This window comes from Anomaloglossus baeobatrachus, chromosome 3, assembly GCF_048569485.1.
Source record: "Anomaloglossus baeobatrachus isolate aAnoBae1 chromosome 3, aAnoBae1.hap1, whole genome shotgun sequence".
Lineage (NCBI taxonomy): Eukaryota > Metazoa > Chordata > Amphibia > Anura > Aromobatidae > Anomaloglossus > Anomaloglossus baeobatrachus.
In genome coordinates, this window is record NC_134355.1 from 2,858,591 (window position 1) to 2,881,540 (window position 22,950).

At 48.6% G+C, this 22,950-nt stretch overlaps 1 protein-coding gene across 1 annotated transcript in view; it reads left to right on the forward strand.

Annotated features, from left to right (window-relative positions):
* The window catches only part of LOC142295858 (solute carrier family 22 member 7-like), a 217,004-nt gene extending 201,640 nt beyond the window's left edge, over positions 1-15,364 (forward strand). Inside the window, exon 10 of the mRNA XM_075338946.1 lies at positions 14,957-15,364. Within this exon, the coding sequence (XP_075195061.1) occupies positions 14,957-15,140 (184 nt within the window). The 3' untranslated portion in view covers positions 15,141-15,364. The remainder of the gene's footprint in view (positions 1-14,956) is intronic.
* The last annotated feature ends 7,586 nt before the right edge of the window (positions 15,365-22,950 follow it).

The following is a 22,950-nucleotide window of genomic DNA, read 5'->3' on the forward strand; positions in this document are numbered from 1 at the left end:
GTGCAGTTTATTACAGACGGAACGGGCATTCCAGAGCGCTCCAGAGAGGGGGGGCTGCGGAGTGGCAGAGAGGGGAATGGATTTTATGTTGGAGAGGTTGCGGTAGTTACTACTAGATAGGGAGCGATAGGGGGGTGATAAAGAGGAGTGTCCCATCTGTGGGGGTCCAGGATTGGGAGATATGTCGCCAGCAGTGAGGAGAAGTAGAGAAAGGGAGAGCAGGTGGGAGAAGGAGAGTGGACGGCATGGTCTGTGCGATACTAGAAGCGATCTGAGGTTTAGGAGCAGGTCAGCAGATGAGAACAGGTGGGGAGGTAAGAGGGAAGGGGAGATGAATATTTGTTTGGAGAGTGCAGGGGTTTGGGGATATCGAAGGAGAGTGAGGAGAAGTGGAGCAAAGACTGTGAGGGCATAGGTGAACATGGTGCGAATTAGGTTTTCAAGTGGGAATAAGGGGGAAGGAACAAAATGCAAGTGAAAGACACACAGTTAAAGAAGTAGAATTCACCTTCTGGTCACTTCTGGGACATTTCTGGTATATTTCTGAGCACTTATGAAGCACTTAGTAGAAGGACACAGACCAAGGTACACAGACCTAATGCCCTAAATATATACCAGTCTCATTACACAAGATGAACAGCAGGTGAGCAAGAGAGAAGGAAGCAGATCAAAGAGTTACACCATGTATGGAAACAACGCACAGAAGAGAAGACAACACATAACTAATTACACAGCAGAGATAGGTCAGTTTAACATACCAATATCAGAAACAGCTTTAAGTGTGAAGACAGAACAGGAGAGCAGATTAAGATCTGTGCAGGAAATTCAGAGGGTCAATTCAAATGAACAGTGTTCATACCTGTGAATGAGACAGATGGATTGTCAATATCGTAGATGAATGATGACCATGGAGAAGTTGTTATGGGGAGATAAGGTATGCACACCAGTGACTATGTAAGGGGAATACATGGAATAGCAGAAACTGCTGTGTGAATACTGACTTGAAACATCCAATAGCTATATGTAAGAGTGAAAATGTGAAAAATGGAATCTGCATTACTGCCATGAACATATGAATCAAGAGAAATTTAGCTACTGAATTGATCAATGCAATAGAGCCCCAACACTACGCCAAAGTATTTCTCTACGTTGGGGTCCCTAGCTTGTGTGTGTCCTCTCATGCAGTTAAAAAACTTATTGTTCATGGCAGTAATGCAGATTCCATTTTTCACATTTTCACTCTTGCATATAGCTATTGGATTTTTCATGTCAGTATTCACACAGCAGTTTCTGCTATTCCATGTATTCCCCTTCCATAGTCACTGGTGTGCATACCTTATCTCCCCATAGTGATGTTTTTTTAGGTTTTTGCACCCAGTTCAGACTTAGAATGGTGTTCCAAACGTTATTCCTTATTGTTGGGGTATCTGTTGACGGGCAGACGGGTCTCACGGCTATTGGCCATATTAATCTCGGAAGAACCGTCACGTATTCAGTTGCCTGTTGTGTGTATTTGTGAAGAGGGGAAATTAAGAGAGCATGTGGGTTTGTGAGTGATGTCTGTAAAACGTGTAAAGTATATGGTTTGTGGTTGCCTGTGATACGGTTTGTGGTTTTTGTAGTGCCAAGCTCAGACTGGGTGCAGAGCCAGATGTAAGTGCCAAGCTCAGCTAGACTTAAGTGCAGAGCCATATGTAAGGGCCCAGCTTTAGCTAGACTGAGTGCAGAGCCTTACGTTATACATAAATCTAACCTTTTTAAAGTGTTTTCCTGGAGTGAATCGGCCGGTATAGACACCTTGTAGTCAGGGGTGATACTAGGTATTTTTTTGTATATTACGGAACGCATAAATCAGACAAGGACCACGTGGCAGAATAAGGAAAGATTTGGAAGTGTGTGCTGCAAACTGCAGGTTTTCTTTAGTGTTTCAGTTATTTGTCATCTCCCCCGTCTTTTTGTTTGTCTGTTTTTATCTGGTATGCATAGAGAAATATTGCTTGTTTGGTGTTGTTTATCTTGAGAGAAAGATGGAAAAATTGATGAAGCGGTGTCTAGTTGTGCCGGAAAGATCCGGATGAAAGTGGACTGTGTTGGGATGTGGGGACTCTAGGCCGCAATCCTGTGATAAACCATGTGCTAGTCATGGAGGCAGACATTTTAGGTAAGATTTTAAAATGGTGGACGAAGCACATGGCTGAGGCATGATTGAGACAAAGAAAGCAAAGTGAGTCAGGGGATGTGTGAAGAAGACCATGTGCTCTGTAAATGTTTGAGCAATGGATTGGATGGAGTACTATATACTTAGACCGAAAAATAAGTGTTTTTATCTATAATTAGACTTAGATCTAGGACATATGTCTGTGTGTATAAATATATATATGTATAAGTACAAACTATAGAAAATGGGGAGACAGAGTTTGAGCAGATGTGAGGTCAGTTTTCCCTTTTCTCTGCCACATGTTCCTACAGATTTTAAAATGGTGGATGAAGCACATGGCTGAATGGAGTAGTACATACTTAGACAGAAAAATTAGTGTTTTTAACTGTAGTTGGACCAGGACTGTGGATATGTAAATCTGTGTGTATATGTTTAGAGTATGGAATATAGGCAGGAAGGATAATTGGTTAAACTTGTAAGTTTAGCAGAAGTAAAATCAGTTTCTCCCTTCCCCCTCTCATGTGGTTCAACCGCCCTTACACAAAGAAGTCATGTGCTATTCTGGCAGTGGCCATTTTGTTAGTAAATCTGTATGGAGCCCTCCAGTGAAGTTGACAAAACTGCAGCCACTGAATAACATGAAGTGTTAGTAAATGTTTATAGCACTAAAAGATGGAATATTGAATTATTGGGGAGTTGTGGAAGACACTTAATATAGATCCAGTGTGCAGGTTGGATTGAGTCAGGACAGTCACAAGGAGCAATATCTTATTAATTAGTAAGCAATAAAAAAAAAAAACCTTTAAATAACGTACCTTTGCAGTAGAGGTCATGATAAAGAAGTAAATAATAAATATTTCCGTTATGGATCTGATAGATTTATCCTGAGAGTTGCATGTTTTAAAAAATAAAAATAAACAAATAAATCAACAGAAGAAGGGAAATTTGTCTCCTGCAGCTGAAGAAGCCTCTTTCCATCTGGTTTTGGGGGGAGGAGCAATCTTAAAAACTTGTGGAACAGGGGTTTTTTTTTTTTTTAGTCTCCCTTTGGAATCTATTGTGGGCCTGCTGTGAAAAGAGAGAGCAGCCCAAACATGGTCATGTTTCTTTTAAACAAAAAAAAAAGAGGTCTTTCTACATTTAATTCATGGTAAAGTGTATCAGAAAACATTATTGAAACTAGTTTTTTTTATTTTACTAATTTTATCCCAAAGAAATAAAAGTTAACTGTGGACATGTTTAGATTTATTGATAGCTTTTCAAGCACAGAGGTCTGTTGGATAATTTTTCTATGGCAAATCAACATTTTGTTTTCCCACATGGCCAGTTTATTTGTTCTAGATTCTTTTATCCCTTCAAGTTATAGGACAGTATCACAGAGATGCTGATAATCTCCTCAATGATTCAAAAATGAACACCCCTACATCCAATATCCAGAGGTTGTGCTACATTATTATAGTTAATAATAATAATATAATAATAATTTATTAATATATTTATTAATAATTACAATAATTTGTTTTAAGGAATGTGGATGATTTATGGAATTCTGTGTTTTATATTTAATGTATTGAATAATCTGCTTTCTTTTTATAGAAAGAATGATTGCAATGCAGATTTCTGTGGTTCAAGCAAAGGTTATAAAAGCCATTGAAAGGGTTTTCCATTATTACGTTACAGATAAAAACAATATTTCTGGTGTTCCCGATTAGGTACAATCTATACAATGTGACTTTTATGCCTAAATGTAGAGCTCCGGGGCCACACACTTTTTGAATCTAATTATGTTTTGGATAGTAGATTCATAAAGGGGGGGGGGGGGATGATGTGGAAAATCACACATTATTTAAGGTTTTAATTTGTTCATCGATTGAGTTTTTCTATTAAGTTGTCTTAATAGACAACTCTGATGTAACAGAGAATCGTCAGGTTTTGAACATCTCAGATGAGCCCATTGCTAATGCAGATTTTGAGTTTTTCCGTAGATGGATCCAGATACCAAGATGCTGGTTGATTCTGCACTGGATATGCTGAGGTTACACAACATGAGGTAATAAAAATCAAACCACTCCTCTCCCATCGTAATAGGAGAACGAGATGAAGATTTGTGATCACTGTGGTTTGTAGAGCGGAAAGGGGTAAGATAGGAAAATGTGGATATAGGCAGCAGCCGGAGGAGATGCTCGCACAGGTGCACAACAAAGAAGCAGTGAATGGGCCTAGAGTTGAGAGTCCAATGCAGACCAGTACCAGTACCTCGGTGGCTCCTGTCACGTCGTCCGTGACATTGGTCACTCCTTGTGTTCTTAAATCCTTACAGGAACAAGCGATTCAGCAAGGAACGGCGTGTGAGACGCAGGGAGCCAGCTGACTGAGGAAGGTCTGTGGATAAAGGGCGGTAAGTCTTCTCTGCCGTGAGCGTTCTACTCAATAATGGCCCAGGTAACCCATGTGACAAAGGTGTTGGGATGGACAAAATATGGGCGGCACCACTGCTCAGTACCCAGGTGGCCAGACACATCCAGTCTTGTAAGACGTGTGCCTATTAAGGTAGAAAAACTGTAAAGACCTCGTAGAAACACCCCCTCATCCGCTCTACTGCTCCGGTGATTGCAGATTAGTCCTATACATCTACCATGAGTAGGTTTATATGAGTTTTGTGCGTGTTGTGTGAATTTCTTTTCAGGCCTGCTCTGAAACATATCCAGTGTGGAAAACGTTACTGCTGAAAAACTCATAGTGCTGGTGGTATGTAAAGATGGAGTTCCTAAAAAGCGGTAAAAGAACATATTCTATAGCAGAGGTCACTATAGAGATCAGTACCTGATGAACCCATCTGTCATTGTGAAGAGGGGAGAAACGCGTTGGGTCTTTCATGCTGAGTGTCTGATAAATATGCGTTTATTTTATTAGCCTGAGTGTGAATTGTACAGGGAGGGTCTGTGATTGGACGAGATCTCCTCATGACTTTACCTGGCCTTATTACTATTATATTGATACAGTGGGTACATGTTATACATGTGAGATATTTAATTTCTTTTAGGGTTTGGTCCTTGAATTTGCTGTATCATATTGATTTAAGCTACAAACAGCTATGTAAATACAGAGTGTGAATATGTAATCTTTGGGAATGAATTGGATATATATAATTGCATATTGACGCCTCTTTATCCCCGGTATCTCACGGTTTCTATATTTCCTCACTGACATTAGCAGTGTGGCGCCCCTGACCTGGTCAGGCACCACTGAGTACTGCACCCATGCTGGGGACAGTACAACACAGGTAATCCAGAAGGCTGACAGGGGTGTGGAACACAGGCGCATAGTAATCAGCTCTCACACATGTACCCATGAGAGGACCCCTGGGGATCCCAGGAGGGGGAAAAGCCTTGACCTTCACTGGAATAGTGGAGGGGGCCAAAAGCCTCCATCTCCTCTCAAGGGGTGTGGTAAGAGAATCTGGTTGCTAGGTGGCGTAGGCAAGAACAGGAGAGGAGGGGCAGTGAGTCAGTTAGAGCAGAACTCCATAGGGCTCAGTGAGGAGCAGACCTGTGGGGCTGTTGCTGTCTAACAGCGCCCGCGCAGTGGCTACTGACGGGGGAGAACGGTCAACTAGGAGGGCTACCCGAAATCCATCTTCAGCTAAAGAAGAGCACGGAGTGGGAAGTAAGGAGACTGCTAGAGAGAACCAGGCCCAAACGGGCGGCAGATCCCGAAGCGGAGATAGATCCAGCTTTCTTTTGCTAAACCTGCCGGTGTGGGGCTCTCAAAGCCCACGCCACAACACCACAAAAAGCCGCAGCCACGTAGCCACAGTTAGGGCCCATAGCTCACAGGAAGCAAGCAGCTGGAGTGGCCTGGTCCAGGCGACAAGCAAACGGCAACCGAAGGGGAGAGAGGCTGCAGCATCTTCCCTGGGTGACCCCCATAGGAACTCAAAGTCGGGGTTACCCCAAACCACCAAGGGCTAAGGAAGGCGAGTTAGTAGTCACCCTCACAAGTCAGCCTGAAGGACACCTGGTTCCCGCCTGGTTCATCCCAGCTACGCCCGGGTCACTCACCCTGCCACCTGAAGTGAGTAAAAACCCTGAAAGACATTCTGCCTGTGTGGAGTTATTCTGCGCCTTGTGGTACTACGCACCTACATCGGGCCCTGGGGCTTGCCTCACTCTCAGGAGGCTATTCCAACTAACTGCACATACCATCAGCCCCAGGCGACCCTCAACCTGCAGTGGCGGTCCCTACTGGCCGCAATACTGAGAGTGGCGTCACGACAAGAAGAAGATCTCCTACCTGTGACCAGATCCAGCCGAGTGGAGTCCCTGAAGGTAATGCACCGACACAACACCTGTGGGGCTTCACATCTGGCGTCACGAACAGGATAAGGACTAGACCTGTCCAGACAGGTGACCATGTGCCTGGGCGGTCCGCTTGAAAAATTGGAAGCGCCGCCATATTGCCACCATGAAAAGCGCGCTGAAAAACAACAGCAGCCCGCGCTGGAAGAAGTTACCGCCCACGAAGAGGTGTGGCTACCCAGAGATCCCCTGCAGAGTTCTGACCTTGCCAGCGATGAGAGTGGAAGCGTCCAGGGACGTCGGGACAGAAAGGGAGCCAGAAGCCTGCTGCTGGGAGAGGAGCTGCTGAAAGAGGCAGAGCAGAAACTGAACAGCTTGCTATCGGAGGCAACGGCGAGTCCACAGCTGGAGAGTCGTGCAGAAGAGGGCGCAGAAGAAATGGCGTCTGACTGCAGAAATCCAGAACCGGGCTCCGCTGCCTGGTGGTATCGGGAGCTGGCCCAGTTCTGCGACCGACTGGAGACCCGGGTTGTGGAGCAGATCCGGGAAGAACGAATGGAAATGCTGGAGATGACCGCGGCGGTTCGGGCCTATGAAAGGAGAGCCGCGCGCCGAGTGCCAGACAGGACGGCGATGACGCAGACCCCGATGCTGCCACCGGTGGGTGAGTCGAGTGATGCCCCGGCCAGCGCAAGTGCCCCGACCCCTGCTGCTACGCCCGCGGTCCCCGAAGAGGCGTCCGGTGCGGCGACGCTGAAGCAGGCCGCAGCCACGCCAGGCGCGGCCCGCCAAGCCCCGGCCGCCGCAGCGATGCCCTGCTCGGCCCACCAAGACCCGGTCCCTGCAGCAACGCCCAGTCCGGCCCGCAAAGAACCGGCTGCCACCGCGACCCTCATCCGCGTCGCAGGCGTAACGCTGACCCAGGCCGCCGCCCTGCTAGGCCCGGCCCGCCGAGACCCCACCGCCGCAGCAACGCTCGTCCGCGCCGCAAGTGAGGTGCTGAACCAGGCCGCAGCCACGCCAGGCGCGGCCCGCCAAGCCCCGGCCGCCGCAGCGATGCCCTGCTCGGCTCACCAAGACCCGGTCCCTGCAGCGACGCCCAGCCCAGCCTGCACAGATCCCATCGCAGCTGCGACGCCGATCCAGGCCGCCGCCATACAGGGCGCGGCCCGCCAAGACCAGGCCGCCGCCATACAGGGCGCGGCCCGCCAAGACCAGGCCGCTGCCATACAGGGCGCAGCCCGCCAAGACCAGGCCGCCGCCATACAGGGCGCGGCCCGCCAAGAGATTGCATCACCGTTTACCCCGGCCTGCAAGGCCAGAGCAGACACCGCTCCCCAGTCCAAAGAGGTCCCTGCTAGGAAGACCCTGATAGGAGAGGACCCCGAATACTGGAAGCTGAAGGCTGACCTAGAGGCCCAGTTCCCGCAAGAGATGGTGGATCGGTATCTGCTCCCTCCGCATACCCCCAAGGAGATTCAGGCAACCCCTGCAGCCGCGCCAGAGAGTCCACCGCCCAGACCAGCTGAAGAAAGCCCATCCCCAGCACTGCCACCAAAGGAGTGCCAAGAAGAACTAAGGGGGAGAGGAGGCCAGGAAGCTGAGGAGCTGACTCTGGAGCCACCGGCAGTGGAGCAATACTCAGAGCCGGAGATGTTACCCTATTCCCGTTGGGATGAGGAGGACTTGACACCGTCTGCAGATGAAGATCAGCCCAGAAACCTCACTTGGGGCCCTGCCGGCATTGAGGTAACAGCCCAGCAAAACCCAGCCCGCAAGACAAGGCGTCGCAATAGAACAACGCTGTCCCCTGCACCGCCATCCCCAGAGCAGAGAGAAGTCACGGCCAGAGACCTACAAGAAAAAAGGTTCCTGAGAAGAGCCAAAGCCCAGGCCAGAGGACCCCTTTGCAGAGGAATAGTGGAGGACTTCAGCCTCAAGTCAGGATATGGGTTCATCGTAGCACCTGGTATCAAAGAAGGCATTTTTGTCAATAGGAGAGACGTCAGAGCTAATCTGCCCAGAGGACATCCTGGAAGGAACCTGCGTACAGGAGACTCCGTACAGTTTACCCTGCATCAAGGAGAAAGAGGCTGGTATGCCCTAGATGTAGTGCCATGTCCCAAAGAAGAAAGAAAAGACAGAGATAAAGAAACAGATGAAGATCAAGAAAGAAAAGACAAGGAACCTACAGATGAAACTACCTCAGACGACGACAAAGAGCAAGAAAGCAGCAGGTGCCGCAGCCCAACAGGCCAAAGCCCTGGTATGGAGGAGTAGAGAAAAGTAAAGTAAAGAAAGAAGTTACCAGTTGAAGTTTTGAAAAGTTTGTTTTGCAACGTTTTAAAAGTTCAAGTATGTGCCCACATAAACTTGTGTGAGAAAACCATAAACCTTAAGGCTATGAACTGGCTATAGCCACAAACTCTCGCAGTGTAAATAGTTACACCAAAAGGGCACCACCACCACCAGAGTCAGCCTGTTTAGGGGCTTGGCTCGTCTGCAACCAGGAGGAGCCCGTCCGTATATAGGGCCTTGGCTCACCTGCGACCAGAGAGCATGCCTGTTTATGGGGCCTGGCTCTCCACCACAAAGAGGGTACCTGGTCAGCACCAACTGTGGAGGCCGCCTCTACATCCTGCCAGAAGAGGCTGAAGGCGCGGATCCACCAGGCCAGGTATACCCTGAAACCACCAGCCCATGTAAGCCGCCTCTACATCCTGCCAGAAGTGGCTGAAGCCGCGGCCAACGTGAGAGGGTTTTGGGTGGGTTAACGGACTTGTGGGTGGAGGGTGGTGATGTATGGTACCTGGTGCTTTTAAAAATGTTTTACATGTTTTAATGTTTTATGCATTTTAAAATGTTGTCTTGCAGCCCGAGGACGTGCTGGTGATAACTAAGGGGGAATGTGGCGCCCCTGACCTGGTCAGGCACCACTGAGTACTGCACCCATGCTGGGGACAGTACAACACAGGTAATCCAGAAGGCTGACAGGGGTGTGGAACACAGGCGCATAGTAATCAGCTCTCACACATGTACCCATGAGAGGACCCCTGGGGATCCCAGGAGGGGGAAAAGCCTTGACCTTCACTGGAATAGTGGAGGGGGCCAAAAGCCTCCATCTCCTCTCAAGGGGTGTGGTAAGAGAATCTGGTTGCTAGGTGGCGTAGGCAAGAACAGGAGAGGAGGGGCAGTGAGTCAGTTAGAGCAGAACTCCATAGGGCTCAGTGAGGAGCAGACCTGTGGGGCTGTTGCTGTCTAACAGCGCCCGCGCAGTGGCTACTGACGGGGGAGAACGGTCAACTAGGAGGGCTACCCGAAATCCATCTTCAGCTAAAGAAGAGCACGGAGTGGGAAGTAAGGAGACTGCTAGAGAGAACCAGGCCCAAACGGGCGGCAGATCCCGAAGCGGAGATAGATGCAGCTTTCTTTTGCTAAACCTGCCGGTGTGGGGCTCTCAAAGCCCACGCCACAACACCACAAAAAGCCGCAGCCACGTAGCCACAGTTAGGGCCCATAGCTCACAGGAAGCAAGCAGCTGGAGTGGCCTGGTCCAGGCGACAAGCAAACGGCAACCGAAGGGGAGAGAGGCTGCAGCATCTTCCCTGGGTGACCCCCATAGGGACTCAAAGTCGGGGTTACCCCAAACCACCAAGGGCTAAGGAAGGCGAGTTAGTAGTCACCCTCACAAGTCAGCCTGAAGGACACCTGGTTCCCGCCTGGTTCATCCCAGCTACGCCCGGGTTACTCACCCTGCCACCTGAAGTGAGTAAAAACCCTGAAAGACATTCTGCCTGTGTGGAGTTATTCTGCGCCTTGTGGTACTACGCACCTACATCGGGCCCTGGGGCTTGCCTCACTCTCAGGAGGCTATTCCAACTAACTGCACATACCATCAGCCCCAGGCGACCCTCAACCTGCAGTGGCGGTCCCTACTGGCCGCAATACTGAGAGTGGCGTCACGACAAGAAGAAGATCTCCTACCTGTGACCAGATCCAGCCGAGTGGAGTCCCTGAAGGTAATGCACCGACACAACACCTGTGGGGCTTCACAGCAGCACGTATAAGCTTAGCAGTGTAGGGATAGGGAGGGTGAGCCGTCAGTGAGCGGGGGCGCCAATTCGCCTTATAGGGTGCCGACCTCCGCTGCGAGGTAGGGAGAGTTTAGGGCTATTGCCCCAATCCCTGCCCCTCCTTTATTGGAATATTTAATTGTGTCTATAGTCACATGGGTGTATGTTGTTTAGAATTTTAATGATCATAACAAACATGTAACGATCCCCGAGATAATGGTGGACGCTGCAAATCATGTAACAAATGTTCGTTTTCCTTTAATAATTAGATCTTTATATAAGGTATTTTTGGTTTAGTACCTAGAACGTGATTATATTTCTCACAGATACTGCAGATACAGTGTGATATCCTGACCAGTGATGTACGAGCCGTATACAACTGCCTATATAGTGTGTTAAATATGTGTATCCTCCAATTCTAGATCCTAAATCAGTGTCAGGAGCACGTGGTCTCCAGCCAGGAGACTGGGTGATCCTAAAAAGACAAGTCAGAATGATCCCTGAGTCAGAATCAGGTGGACTGATCCAGCTTATCCCAACCACAGCAACTTCCATGAAGCTTGAGGGAAAACCCATCTGGAGACAACAACCGCTGTAGAGAGTCCATCGTACCGGCAGAATGAGGGTCACAACATACATAGTGCTGGATTATCTCACATAGAACCTTATGGAGAATTTCTAGATTGGGGATGATACATGGGAAATAACCATAAGGGAACAATGGGTACAGGAACATTACACAAATAAGGGCTCATGGTGGGAAAGACATTATCTGACCTGAACCAATCAATTATTTTAAGGGTTTAAGTGACTTAAGGATAACATACACTTGTAGGTAACTGGTATTGTTTTATTTGTTGGTATTTGAAGCCGTAAAAGTGCTACTCTGTGTTACTGAAGGTAATCGGATCCATGTGTAAGGGAAATCTTGTTAAAAGCCTCCTGGTGGTAGATTATAGACCCGAGACAAGAAGAGATCCATTAGTGTTGTGATACAATTAGGTGTATTAAGGTAGAAAAGTCTCGAAGACGCGGACAGCACTTGGATATTGACTGAGAATCAGTCTTTCAGAAACAGTAACGCTAAAAGCTGCAGCATAACAGTAAGAAGCTTATTCTTACAATTGCCTTACTCTTTCTAATCGATTAATCTCGAAATCTCAGTAAGCTCTTTGGCATTAAATAGTCTGTTCTAGTTGCCTATACCTCTGTGAACTGTGTGTGCGGGATGTGATCAACTCTCTGATCAGCAGTCTGTACCAGCAGGGGCAAAAGCTTAGCATTGCTCGTATAGCGGATAGCAAAATGAAAAAAGGTTGCAGTTAAAGCATTAGAGCTGATGTGTTAGAGGACCACGGAAGGGTCAGAAGGTTAATAAAGTATTTAGGGGGGACTGTTGAGGAGAGCCATAAGATGAAATACTTAATTAACCTCTTGACAAGGCATTGTGGGAAATATGTCGATTTGCCTTACATAATTCAGGTTTCAGATCATATACATGACACAGATATAAAGGTGGCTGCCATTGCCTGGTCTCCACACCTTGCTTGGAATGCAAGGAATGTCCAGATGAAAGAAGATACCATATAAGAGAAGACCAACAAAAAGATCAGAAGACATCACAGACCAAACCATCAGCATGGATCCACTAAATGACGTCCCTCCCATTATTATGGTTTCATCCACTGGAGTCAGACCCGTCCATCAACAGCAACACGGATCTCCCCATTGGCTAGCTCATGGACTGTCCCACTAAATGGGCATATCTGAACTAGTGTACGCCCCTAGCCTATATCAAGAGGACGCATGCTCTTCTCTGTCTGTTTGGTGCCATTTTCTACTGTGACTAAGAAGAGACTTCACATCCGACTGTGTCTGGTGTGAATTCTTTTATGCATGCACTTGGCCCATATCAATTCGGCCAGGCAGTAGGCAACTAGTGATCTCTGGTTAAGAGTTCACCCTAACATTGGTACAGATCCTCACGGTCACCTCTGCTTTTTAGTACAGATCCTCATGGTCCCCTCTGCTTTTGGTACAGATCCTCATGGTCCCCTCTGCTCTTGGTACAGATCCTCACGGTCCCCTCTGCTTTTGGTACAGATCTTCACGGTCCCCTCTGCTTTTGGTACAGATCTTCACGGTCCCCTCTGCTTTTGGTACAGATCTTCACGGTCACCTCTGCTCTTGATACAGATCCTCATAGTTCCCTTTGCTCTTTGTACAAGATGCTCAAGGTCCCCTCTGCTCTTGGTACAGATCCTCACGGTCCCCTCGGCTCTTGGTACAGATCCTCATGGTCACCTCTGCTTTTGGTACAGATCATCACGGTCCCCTCTGCTTTTGGTACAGATCCTCAGGGTCCCCTCTGCTCTTGGTACAGATCCTCACGGTCACCTTTGCTCTTGGTACAAATCCATGTGGTCACCTCTGCTTCTGGTCAAGATCCGTAAGGTTACCTATGATCCTGGTGCAGATCCTCGTGATCACCTTTGCTCCTGGTACATATCCCCACAATCAAATCTGCTCCTGGTGCAGATACGTGTAGTCTCTAGTAATCCTTTTACAGATTCTTGTGGTCACCTCTTCTCCTGGTACAGATCCATGCGGTCACCTATGATCCTGGTACAGCTGCTCGCCGTCTCCACTACTCCTGGTACAGATCCTCACCACCCGATCTCCACTGCTCTCAGGAAAGATTAATGTGGTCCCCACTGCTGCCGTTATAGATCCTCATCCTCCCCACTGCTCCCTCTACAGATCCTCACGCTCCCCACTACTCTTGGTACAGATCCTCACCCTCCCCATTGCTCCCGGTATAGATCTTCACCCTCCCCACTGCTCTTGGTACAGATCCTCACCTTCCCCACTGCTCCCGGTACAGATTGACATGGTCCCCACTGCTCTCAGTACAGATCCTCACCCTCCCACTGCTCTCGGGGCACAGATCCTCACCCTCCCCACTGCTCTCGGTTCAGATCCTCACCTTCCACACTTCTCCCGGTACAGATCCTCACCATCCTCACTACTCTCGGTACAGATCAACGTGGTCCCCACTGCTGTCGATACAAATCAACGTGGTCCCCACTGCTCTCGGCACAGATCCTCACCATCCGTTCTAAAGTGCTCTCGATACAGATCAACATGGTCCCCACAGCTCTTGGTACAGATCGACGTTGTCCCCACAGCTCTCGGCACAGATCCTCACCATCCGATCTCCAGTGCTCTCGGTACAGATCGACGTGGTCCCCACTGCTCTCGATACAGATCGTCACCATCCGATCTCCACTGCTTTCAATACAGATCAACGTGGTCCCCATTGCTCTCGATACAGATTTACGTGGCCCTCACTGCTGTCGGCACAGACCCTCACACTCCGTACTGCTCTCGGCACAGCCCCTCACCCTCCGCACTACTCTCGGCACAGACCCTCACCCTCCTCACTGCTCTTGGCACAGATCCTCACACTCCACACTGCTCTCGGCACAGATCCTCACACTCCGCACTGCTCTCGGCACAGATCCTCACACTCCGCACTGCTCCCGGCACAGATCTTCACCCTCCTCACTGCTCTCGGCACAGATCCTCACCCTCCTCACTGCTCTCAGCACAGATCCTCACACTGTGCACTGCTTTCGACACAGATCCACATCCTCCGCACTGCTCTCGGCACAGATCCTCACACTCCGCACTGCTCTTGGCACAGATCCTCGCACTTCACACTGCTCTCGGCACAGATCCGCACCCTCCGCACTGCTCTCGGCACGGATCCTCACCCTCCTCACTGCTCTCGGCACACATCCTCACCCTCCTCACTGCTCTCGGCACCGATCCGCACCCTCCGCACTGCTCATGGCACAGATCCTCACCCTCCGCACTGCTCTCGGCACTGATCCGCACCCTCCGCAATTCTCTCGGCACAGATCCTCAGCTTCCGCACTGCTCTCGCACCGATCCGCACGCTCCGCACTGCTCTCGGCACAGATCCTCACCCTCCGCACTGCTTTCGGCACAGATCCTCACCCTCCGCACTGCTTTCGGCACAGATCCTTTTGTTCGCTGTTGCTCTGCACGGTGTTACGTGGCTTAGGATAGGGAGTGGATATCAGTGTTACACTGCAGTCACACATCCATGTATCATGGTCCGAGATGTACAAATTGTCAATGACTGACCAGGACCTGGCAGACCCATATGTGTTTATGAGGCTGTCATGTTATGGTCAGGCGATCCCCCTAGACTCGGTGCTTCGCGGTTTGTAGATGAATGGGGACACAAACATGTGAATGCTGCATTAGGCAGGTAGTGGCTGGACAGGCAGCGTATGTCACTACTCTCCTATACATTTTCCGCAGACTGTCAGACTGTAACACCACTTTATGGCTGCTGTAAACTTTCTGTGGTTTATCATTTTTCTATTTTTCTGCAGTGATTTAATTATCTCACGGGAGACTGGAGATGACATCTCTACTATTCAAAATGGCCAAGTGCAACCAAACCAAGAGTCAACTCCAAATCCTGCAGAAGAGCCTGTGCTTCCTGAAGGACACGTCCCTCTCCCTCACCGAGGTCCTCCACAAGACGCCGAGCATTTCATGGTGGAGACCCAATAAAATGTCTAACATGAAATGTCTACTGTCTTTACAAACCCCTGTAAAATCCGACCATCACTTTCCCCTGGGACCCCACGAATAAGCTGTCCCTGGTGACGTGCCCTAGTCATTATCACCTTCTGTATCTAAACCAGTAAGACCTTCCACCTCACCGTCATGGCTGCATTTGTCCTGTACTGCACGTTCAGACTGTATGTGCGCCATCACCCGTCTTATCGCCAAACATACACTACAGTTCAAAAGTTGTGTCACTTAGATATTTCCTTATTTTTGAATGAAAAGCACATTTGTTTCAATGAAGCTAACATTAAATGCAACAGAAATCCCCTCTATACATTGTTATGTGGTAAATGACTATTCTAGCTGCAAACTTTTGGTTTTTAATGCAATATCTACATAGGTGTATAGAGGCCCATTTCCAACAACCACCACTCCAGTGTCTATTGGTACATTGTGTTTACTAACTGTGTTAGAAGGCTAATTGATGTTTAGAAATCCCTTGAAAACCATTGTGCAAGTATATTAGCACAGCTGAAAACAGTTTTGCTGATTAGAGAAAGTATAAAACTGACCTTCCTTTGAGCTAGTTGAGAATCTGGAGCATTACATTTGTTGGTTCCATTAAACTCTCAAAATGGCCAGAAAAAGAGAACTTTCCTGTGAAACTCGACAGTCTATTCTTGTTCTTAGAAATGAAGGATATTTCATGTGAGAAATTGCCAAGAAACTGAAGATTTCCTACATCGGAGTGTACTACTCCCTTCAGAGGAGAGCACAAACAGGCTGTAACCAGAGTAGAGGGAAGTGGAGGCCGTGCTGCACAACTGAGGAGAGCACAAACAGGCTGTAACCAGAGTAGAGAGAAGTGGAGGCCGCGCTGCACAACTGAGCACAAGACAAGGACATTACAGTCTCTAGTGTGAGAAATCCACGCCTCACAGGTCCTCAACTGCAGCTTTATTACATAGCACCCGCAAAACACCAGTGTCACCGTCTACAGTGAAGAGGAGACTCTGGGATGCCGGGCCGGCCTTCAGGGCAGAGGGGCAAAGAAAAAGCCATATCTGAAACTGGCTAATAAAGGGAAAAGATTAATATGGGCAAAAGAACACAGACATTGGACAGAGGAAGATTGGAAAAAAGTGTTATGGACAGACGAATCCAAGTTTGAAATGTTTGGATCACACAGAAGAACATTTGTGAGACGCAGAACAACTGAAAAGATGCTGGAAGACTGCCTCACGCCATCTGTCAAGCATGGTGGAGGTAATGTGATGGTCTGGGGTTGCTTTGTGCTGGTAAAGTGGGAGATTTGTACAAGGTAAAAGGGATTTTGAATAAGGAAGGCTATCACTCCATTTTACAACGCCATGCCATACCCTGTGGATAGCGCTTGATTGGAGCCAATTTCATCCCACAACAGGACAATGACCCAAAGCCACCTCCAATTATGCATGAACTATTTAGGGAAGAAGCCGTCAGCCGGTATCTATGTGTAATGGAGGGGCCCAGTCACCAGATCTCAACCCTATAGAGCTGTGGTGGGAGCAGCTTGACCGTATGGTACCAAAAAGTGCCCATCAAGACAATCCAACTTGTGGAGGGGGGGGAAGCATGGGGCGAAATATCTCCAGATACCTCCGCAAATTACCAGCTAGAATGCCAAAGTCTGCAAAGCTGGAATCTGGAATTGTGCAAAGAAGCGATCTGTGCCGAAAGCCAAGTGTGAAGAGAAATTATTATTACATGTAACAATCATTATTCCTGACCTTGTCACTGTCTGCACGAGATTCTCTATTCATTATGCAGCTCATCTGAGAAATAACAGTAGGATTCTTCATGGAAAAGACAAAATTGTCTAGAGGACCCCAAACTTTTGAACTGAAGTGTACAGTCATTTCCAAAAGTCTTGGCACCTTTGAAATTGTTCCAGAAAATGAAATATTTCAACTATAAAATTATTACAATTTTACAATATTGTCCTACACACAATTATTTCCTTTGTGTTTATTGGAACAACTATAAAAAATCTGAGAAAAAAAGAAAATTGGACAGAATTTCACAGAAAACCCTGGAAATAGTTCCGACAGAATTGTTGTTCCCTCCTCTTAATATTTGGTCCTTTACCTTTTGGAGTAAATCCTCCATCAGTCGCCTCCTGTCCCCGTCCACAGCTTCTTCCTCCTCTCACCTGAGATTTTGCACTCTTCTTTATAAACGTTTCCAGGTCTCTCATATCTAAAGACGTCTTCTCTTTTCCTTCTCTCTTCTTTTTTCTCTTGTCTTCTCTATTCTTTTCTTCTCTCTTCTCTCCTCCTCTCTTCTTTCCTCCTCTCCTCTCTCTTCTCTTTTCTTCTCTCTTCTCCCTTCTCTTCAGATCTCTCCACAAGTGTGAATGGGGTTTAGATCCAGATTCATTGCGGCCTCTTCAGATCTCTCCAGCACTTTGTTTCCATCCATTTCTGGGGCTTCTTGAAGTGTTTGGTGTCATTGTCCTGCTGAAGACCCCTGACCTAGGACGCACCCCCAGCATTCTGACACTCGGCACTATATTGCCACCCAGAATCCTCTGGTATCTTCAGATTTCATGATTTCTTGCACTCAGTCAAGGCCCTCAGTACCAGAGGCAGCAGAACAACCCAAACATCGCTGACCTCCACCATATGTGACTGTAGGTGCTATGATCCTTACTTTGTAGGCCTCATTCTGTTTTCAGTAAACAGTAGACTGATACGCTTCACCATAAAGATCTATCTTGGTCCCATATGTCCACAAGACTCTTTCCCAGAAGAATTTTGGTTCCTTACTTACATTTTGGCTTTTTTTCTCCCTTTGTCAGCAGTGGGGTTCTCCTGGGTCTCCTCCATAGTGTTTCATTCAGATGTGGACGGATAGTTCTTGCTGACACTGATGCTCCTGAGCTGCAGCTTGAATTTCTCTGGACCTTGTTTGGGTCTTATCTACCATTTTTGGACTTTCCCGCATTACAACCTTTCATCACTTTCTCTCTGCTTTCCACATCCAAGGAGATTAGCTGCAGCACCATGGGTTGTAAATGTGGTGCCCCAGGACCTGGTCGCCACAACAGCATTGCCCCTCCAAAGGGTTAATGCTGAGCCTGGAGGTAATTGGGGCAATCCTTGGCCAGTAAGTTCAACATCCAACGCAGTTTCTCCCTCAGGCCAGCAGGGGGAGCTCTGAACCTGGAGTTCCAGGGAGCATTCCTCAAGTCTGGCCTGAGGGAGGAGTTAGTGTTCAGTCTGTAGAGAGAAAGCAGAGAGTGCAGACGCAGAGTAGTGCTGTCTTGTGGAACTGGGGCCTAGAGCTGGAATAGCTTGGCCCAGTGAAGCAAGATTTGCAGAGAGGCACAGAAGAGACTCAGACATCGGAGTCTGTGGTTGCCAGGGTATAAAATCTTTCCCTTGTGGCCGAATCCGGAGGGCAGGAGAGCTGCAAGCCCCCTGGCCCATCAGCAATCTGGGGGTACAGCCGCATTCCAAGGGCCCGGTGTGGACTCCAGCAGAGAAGCAACCGAGAGGGCCTGCGCAGCCTACCACACAGAAAAAGGGACAAACCACCGGTCCCAGCAGCAAAAGGGCCATTGCTAAATTCACAGTGCAGGGTCCTGTAGAAGAAAAGAAAGAACAGGGAGTAGGCCTCATACTCAACTGGCCAAAGAGATCACCCCCAGGCACTTCCAGGCCGGCCGGATCATCTTTACCACCTGTAACGGTCTCCCTGGACTACACTGTTGCCAAGTAAAAGAGGAGAAGGTAAAGAGACTACTGTTTGTGCCTGTTTCTTTCACTGCCCTGTCAGCCCTGCACCGTATTATTCACACAACATCACACCATAGACTCTCACGAGCACCAACTGTTGCCCCGGGGTGCCGCTCCACCTGTGGGAGCAGGACCATCCAAGCTGCCATTCCATCAGCCCCGGAGGCCCCATACAGCAGCGGCGGCTTAATAGCCGCAAACCACAGGTGGCGTCACGACAACTATAAACTTTATTCACCAGCCATATTTAATTGACACCCACCAGGGCCATGGAATCGGGTCCCGCCACCACTGACGACCCCCGGACTAGTCCGGCCCGGCACCGGGTGTCCCATAGCCCTGGGGTGGGCGAGTCATAAACTTCTGGATTATGTTGTGCTTCATGGACAAAGGAACATCAAGATCTCTGGAGATGGACTTGTAACCTGGAGATTGTTGATATTTTTCAGCAGTTTTGGTTCTCCTGTCCTCAGACCGTTCTCTTCTCTTTTTGTTCTCCATGCTTAGTGCGGCACACACAGAGACACAATGCAAAGATTGAGGCGACTTCTCCCCTTTTTATCTGGTATCAGGTGTGATTTCCGTGTGTGTGTGTGTGTGTGTGTGTGTGTGTTTGTAGAACAAAACGTGTAACTGCAATAATTTTCTGGGAGAAACACTTAATTTTCTAGAACAATTTCAAGGGTGCCAACACTTTTTGTGATGACTGTATGGCATCCTGTGGAGCCTGTACAGAAAAACAGATGGCGTAAATTCAACTATGGGGGATTTCAGCTCTCCAGATATACAGTGGGAAATAGAATCTTCTGGTTGTGCTAAAAACTGTAAGTTCTTATCTACTATTCAGGACAATTACCTCTCTCAGATGGTAGATGAACCGACGAGGGGAGATAATCTGCAGCATCTGTGTTACGGGGGGCTGTCTGATAATAACCGAAAGGAGTATCAGACAGTCAGGGTCCACCGTGCAAAGACTTTGCTGCAGACTATGGCAGAGTGCAATACCTCTGTTAACTCACAGAAGGATATAATAAGTAAGTAAAGCAATTCCTCCCTTACTTGGAGGGTGTGTGGAATGATCTCTGTTAATAATCACAGAGACAAAGGCAATGTGTGCGAAATGGCACCTACCTAGGTCCGCTCTTCTAGTGGTGCAAAAGAGACGAACAGCAGCGTAAGCCGCACAAAGCTCCTACCTGCGTTCACTCCACTAGTGTGCGAGGACACGAACCACTAGATATGGCACCTGCCTAGGTCCGCTCTTCTAGTGGGGCAAAAGAGACGAACAGCAGCGTAAGCCGCACAAAGCTCCTACCTCTGTTCGCTCCCCTAGTGTGCGAGGATACGAACAACTGCCAGACGCAGTATAAGGAACGTTACCCTAGCGGCAACGTCCACCTACGAGTAGAATCACAAGGCCCAGCCAGACCATGTGCCTCAGGCACCTGCCTATGTCCGCTCCCCTAAGAGGTAAGGATACGGACAGCAGCCGAAGCTGTAAGGTATAAGAACGCTACCCTGCCGGTAGCGCTCACCTAGCATAGACAGAGGAATGCCTAGAGGAACGCGCACAGAGCGTCTACTCATATGCATGAACCAAGAGGACTGAGCGCCATGCGGCGTGTGTCAGGGTCTTATATAGACTCTGTGCCTCATCCAAGATGGAGGACACCAGAGCCAATCCGCTGCCAGAACTACAGGAGTGACGTCATGCTGGCCTATCACCGAGCAAGACGTCACAAGCACATGACCAGCGACCAATCGGCATAGAAGGTGTCAGAGACATGTGACCTCGTGTCAGCGATGATGTCACCCGCACATGTGCAATGGCTCCAAGATTGGACTTAGTCTCCGTCGCTCGCACATGTGCAGTAGCAAGAAATCTGGACTTAGTCTCCAGCGCTCGCACATGTGCAGTAGCAAGAAATCTGGACTTAGTCTCCAGTGCTCGCAGCAACCGTAACAGTACCTCCCCCTCAAGGGCCTCCCTCCTGGCGACGCAGATAATCGGCAACTAAGTCGGGAGCATGGACAGCCTCCTCAGGCTCCCAAGAGCGATGTTCCGGGGCATAGCCCTCCCAATCTATCAAGAAGAACCTGCGCCCTCTAACCATCTTAGAACCAACTATGGCTCGTACCTCATAGCTAGAGCGAGAGGAATCAGAGGCAGGAGAGTGCACTTCACGAGCATGAGGTAAAATAGCCGGCTTTAGCAGTGAGACATGGAATTTGTCATGGATCCTAAGATGGACGGGTAACTTCAATTGGTAGACTACAGGATTTACCTGTCGAAGAACCTCATAAGGACCCAGGAAGCGAGGAGCAAATTTGACAGAGCTCACTCTAAGTCTCACGTGTTTTGCAGAGAGCCACACAAAGTCCCCTGGAGAAAAGACAGGAGCCGGGCGACGAAACCGATCGGACACCGTCTTCATACGGTCCTTAGCTGCTTGGATCGACTCTTGAGTCCGATCCCAAACCTCTCTGGCATTAGTTGCCCAGTCGGCCACAAGAGGAGGAGGTGCAGCAGCGGGAAACGGTACCGGTACCCTAGGGTGTTGCCCATTATTGAGTACGAACGGTGTCTGCCCAGTGGCCTCAGCCAGCGAATTGTTAAGGGCAAATTCTGCCCAGGGTAGGAGGGAGGACCAGTTATCGTGGTTCTCAGCAACAAAGTGTCGAAGGTATATAATCATAGATTGATTGGTACGTTCAACCAAACCATTGGTCTCCGGATGGTATGCCGAAGAGAGATTCAACTCAATTTGCAGAAGGCTACAAAGATCTCGCCAGAAACGGGAAGTAAATTGCGGGCCTCTATCACAAATGATACGATCTGGCATCCCGTGAAGCCTAAAGACATGCTTGAGGAATAGTTTGGCTAGTACCCTGGAAGATGGGATTCTCGATAACAGTACGAGATGAACCATCCGGGAGAAATGGTCCGTAATGACCCACACAAATCTATGTCCCTGTGAACATGGAAGATCACCCACAAAGTCCATGCCTACCACCTCCCATGGTCTATCTGGCACTGGTAAAGGATGCAAGAGCCCAGCCGGTCTCTGCCGTAATGGGCGGTTGCGAGCACACGAGTAGCAGGAACCGACATATCTCTTGACGTGGCTGGCTAAGTGTGGCCACCAATACCACCTCTCCAGTAACTCTCGTGTCCGCCTAATACCAAAATGCCCACCCACCTTTGAGGTGTGGGCCCATGACAGTATATCATTCTGTCGATCAGGCGGAACAAAGGTCTTGCCCGGTGGGATTTGGTCTAACGTCACAGGGGAGAGCGTATGAAAAACCCTGGAGGGAAGGATAAGACGAGGTTCGTCAATCTCTTCCTGGGTAGAAAGCATAGAGCGAGACAGGGCGTCTGCCTTGTTATTCTTACTCCCAGACAAATAGTTGATGGAGAAGTGAAAGCGGGAGAAAAACAAGGACCAGCGGGCTTGGCGAGGATTCAGACGCTGAGCGGTTTGTAAGTACGTCAGATTCTTATGGTCTGTATAGACCTGGAAAGGATGTTTCGCTCCTTCCAGCAAGTGACGCCACTCCTCCAAGGCTAATCTCAAGGCGAGCAGTTCCCTATCCCCAATGGTATAGTTTCTCTCTGCCGGTGAAAAGGTTTTAGCAAAGAAGAAACACGGCCTTTTTCTACCTGCACCGTTCTTTTGATACAAGACCGCACCAGCACCCACTGAAGAGGCATCAACCTCTAAGAGGAAGGGCTTACTCTCATCGGGTCTTTGAAGAACGGGAGCAGTTGAAAAGTGTCTTTTTACTGCCTCAAAAGCCTGAGATGTCTCAGTAGACCAGGCTTTGGGATTAGCACCTTTCTTAGTCAAGGCCACCAAAGGGGCCACCAAAGTAGAAAAATGGGGTATGAACTGCCTGTAATAATTTATGAATCCTAAGAAGCGTTGCACCGCCTTCAAGGAATGAGGTTCGGACCATTGCAGGACAGCAGAGAGCTTCGCAGGATCCATAGCCAGACCCTCTTGTGAGATAATGTAACCCAAAAAAGG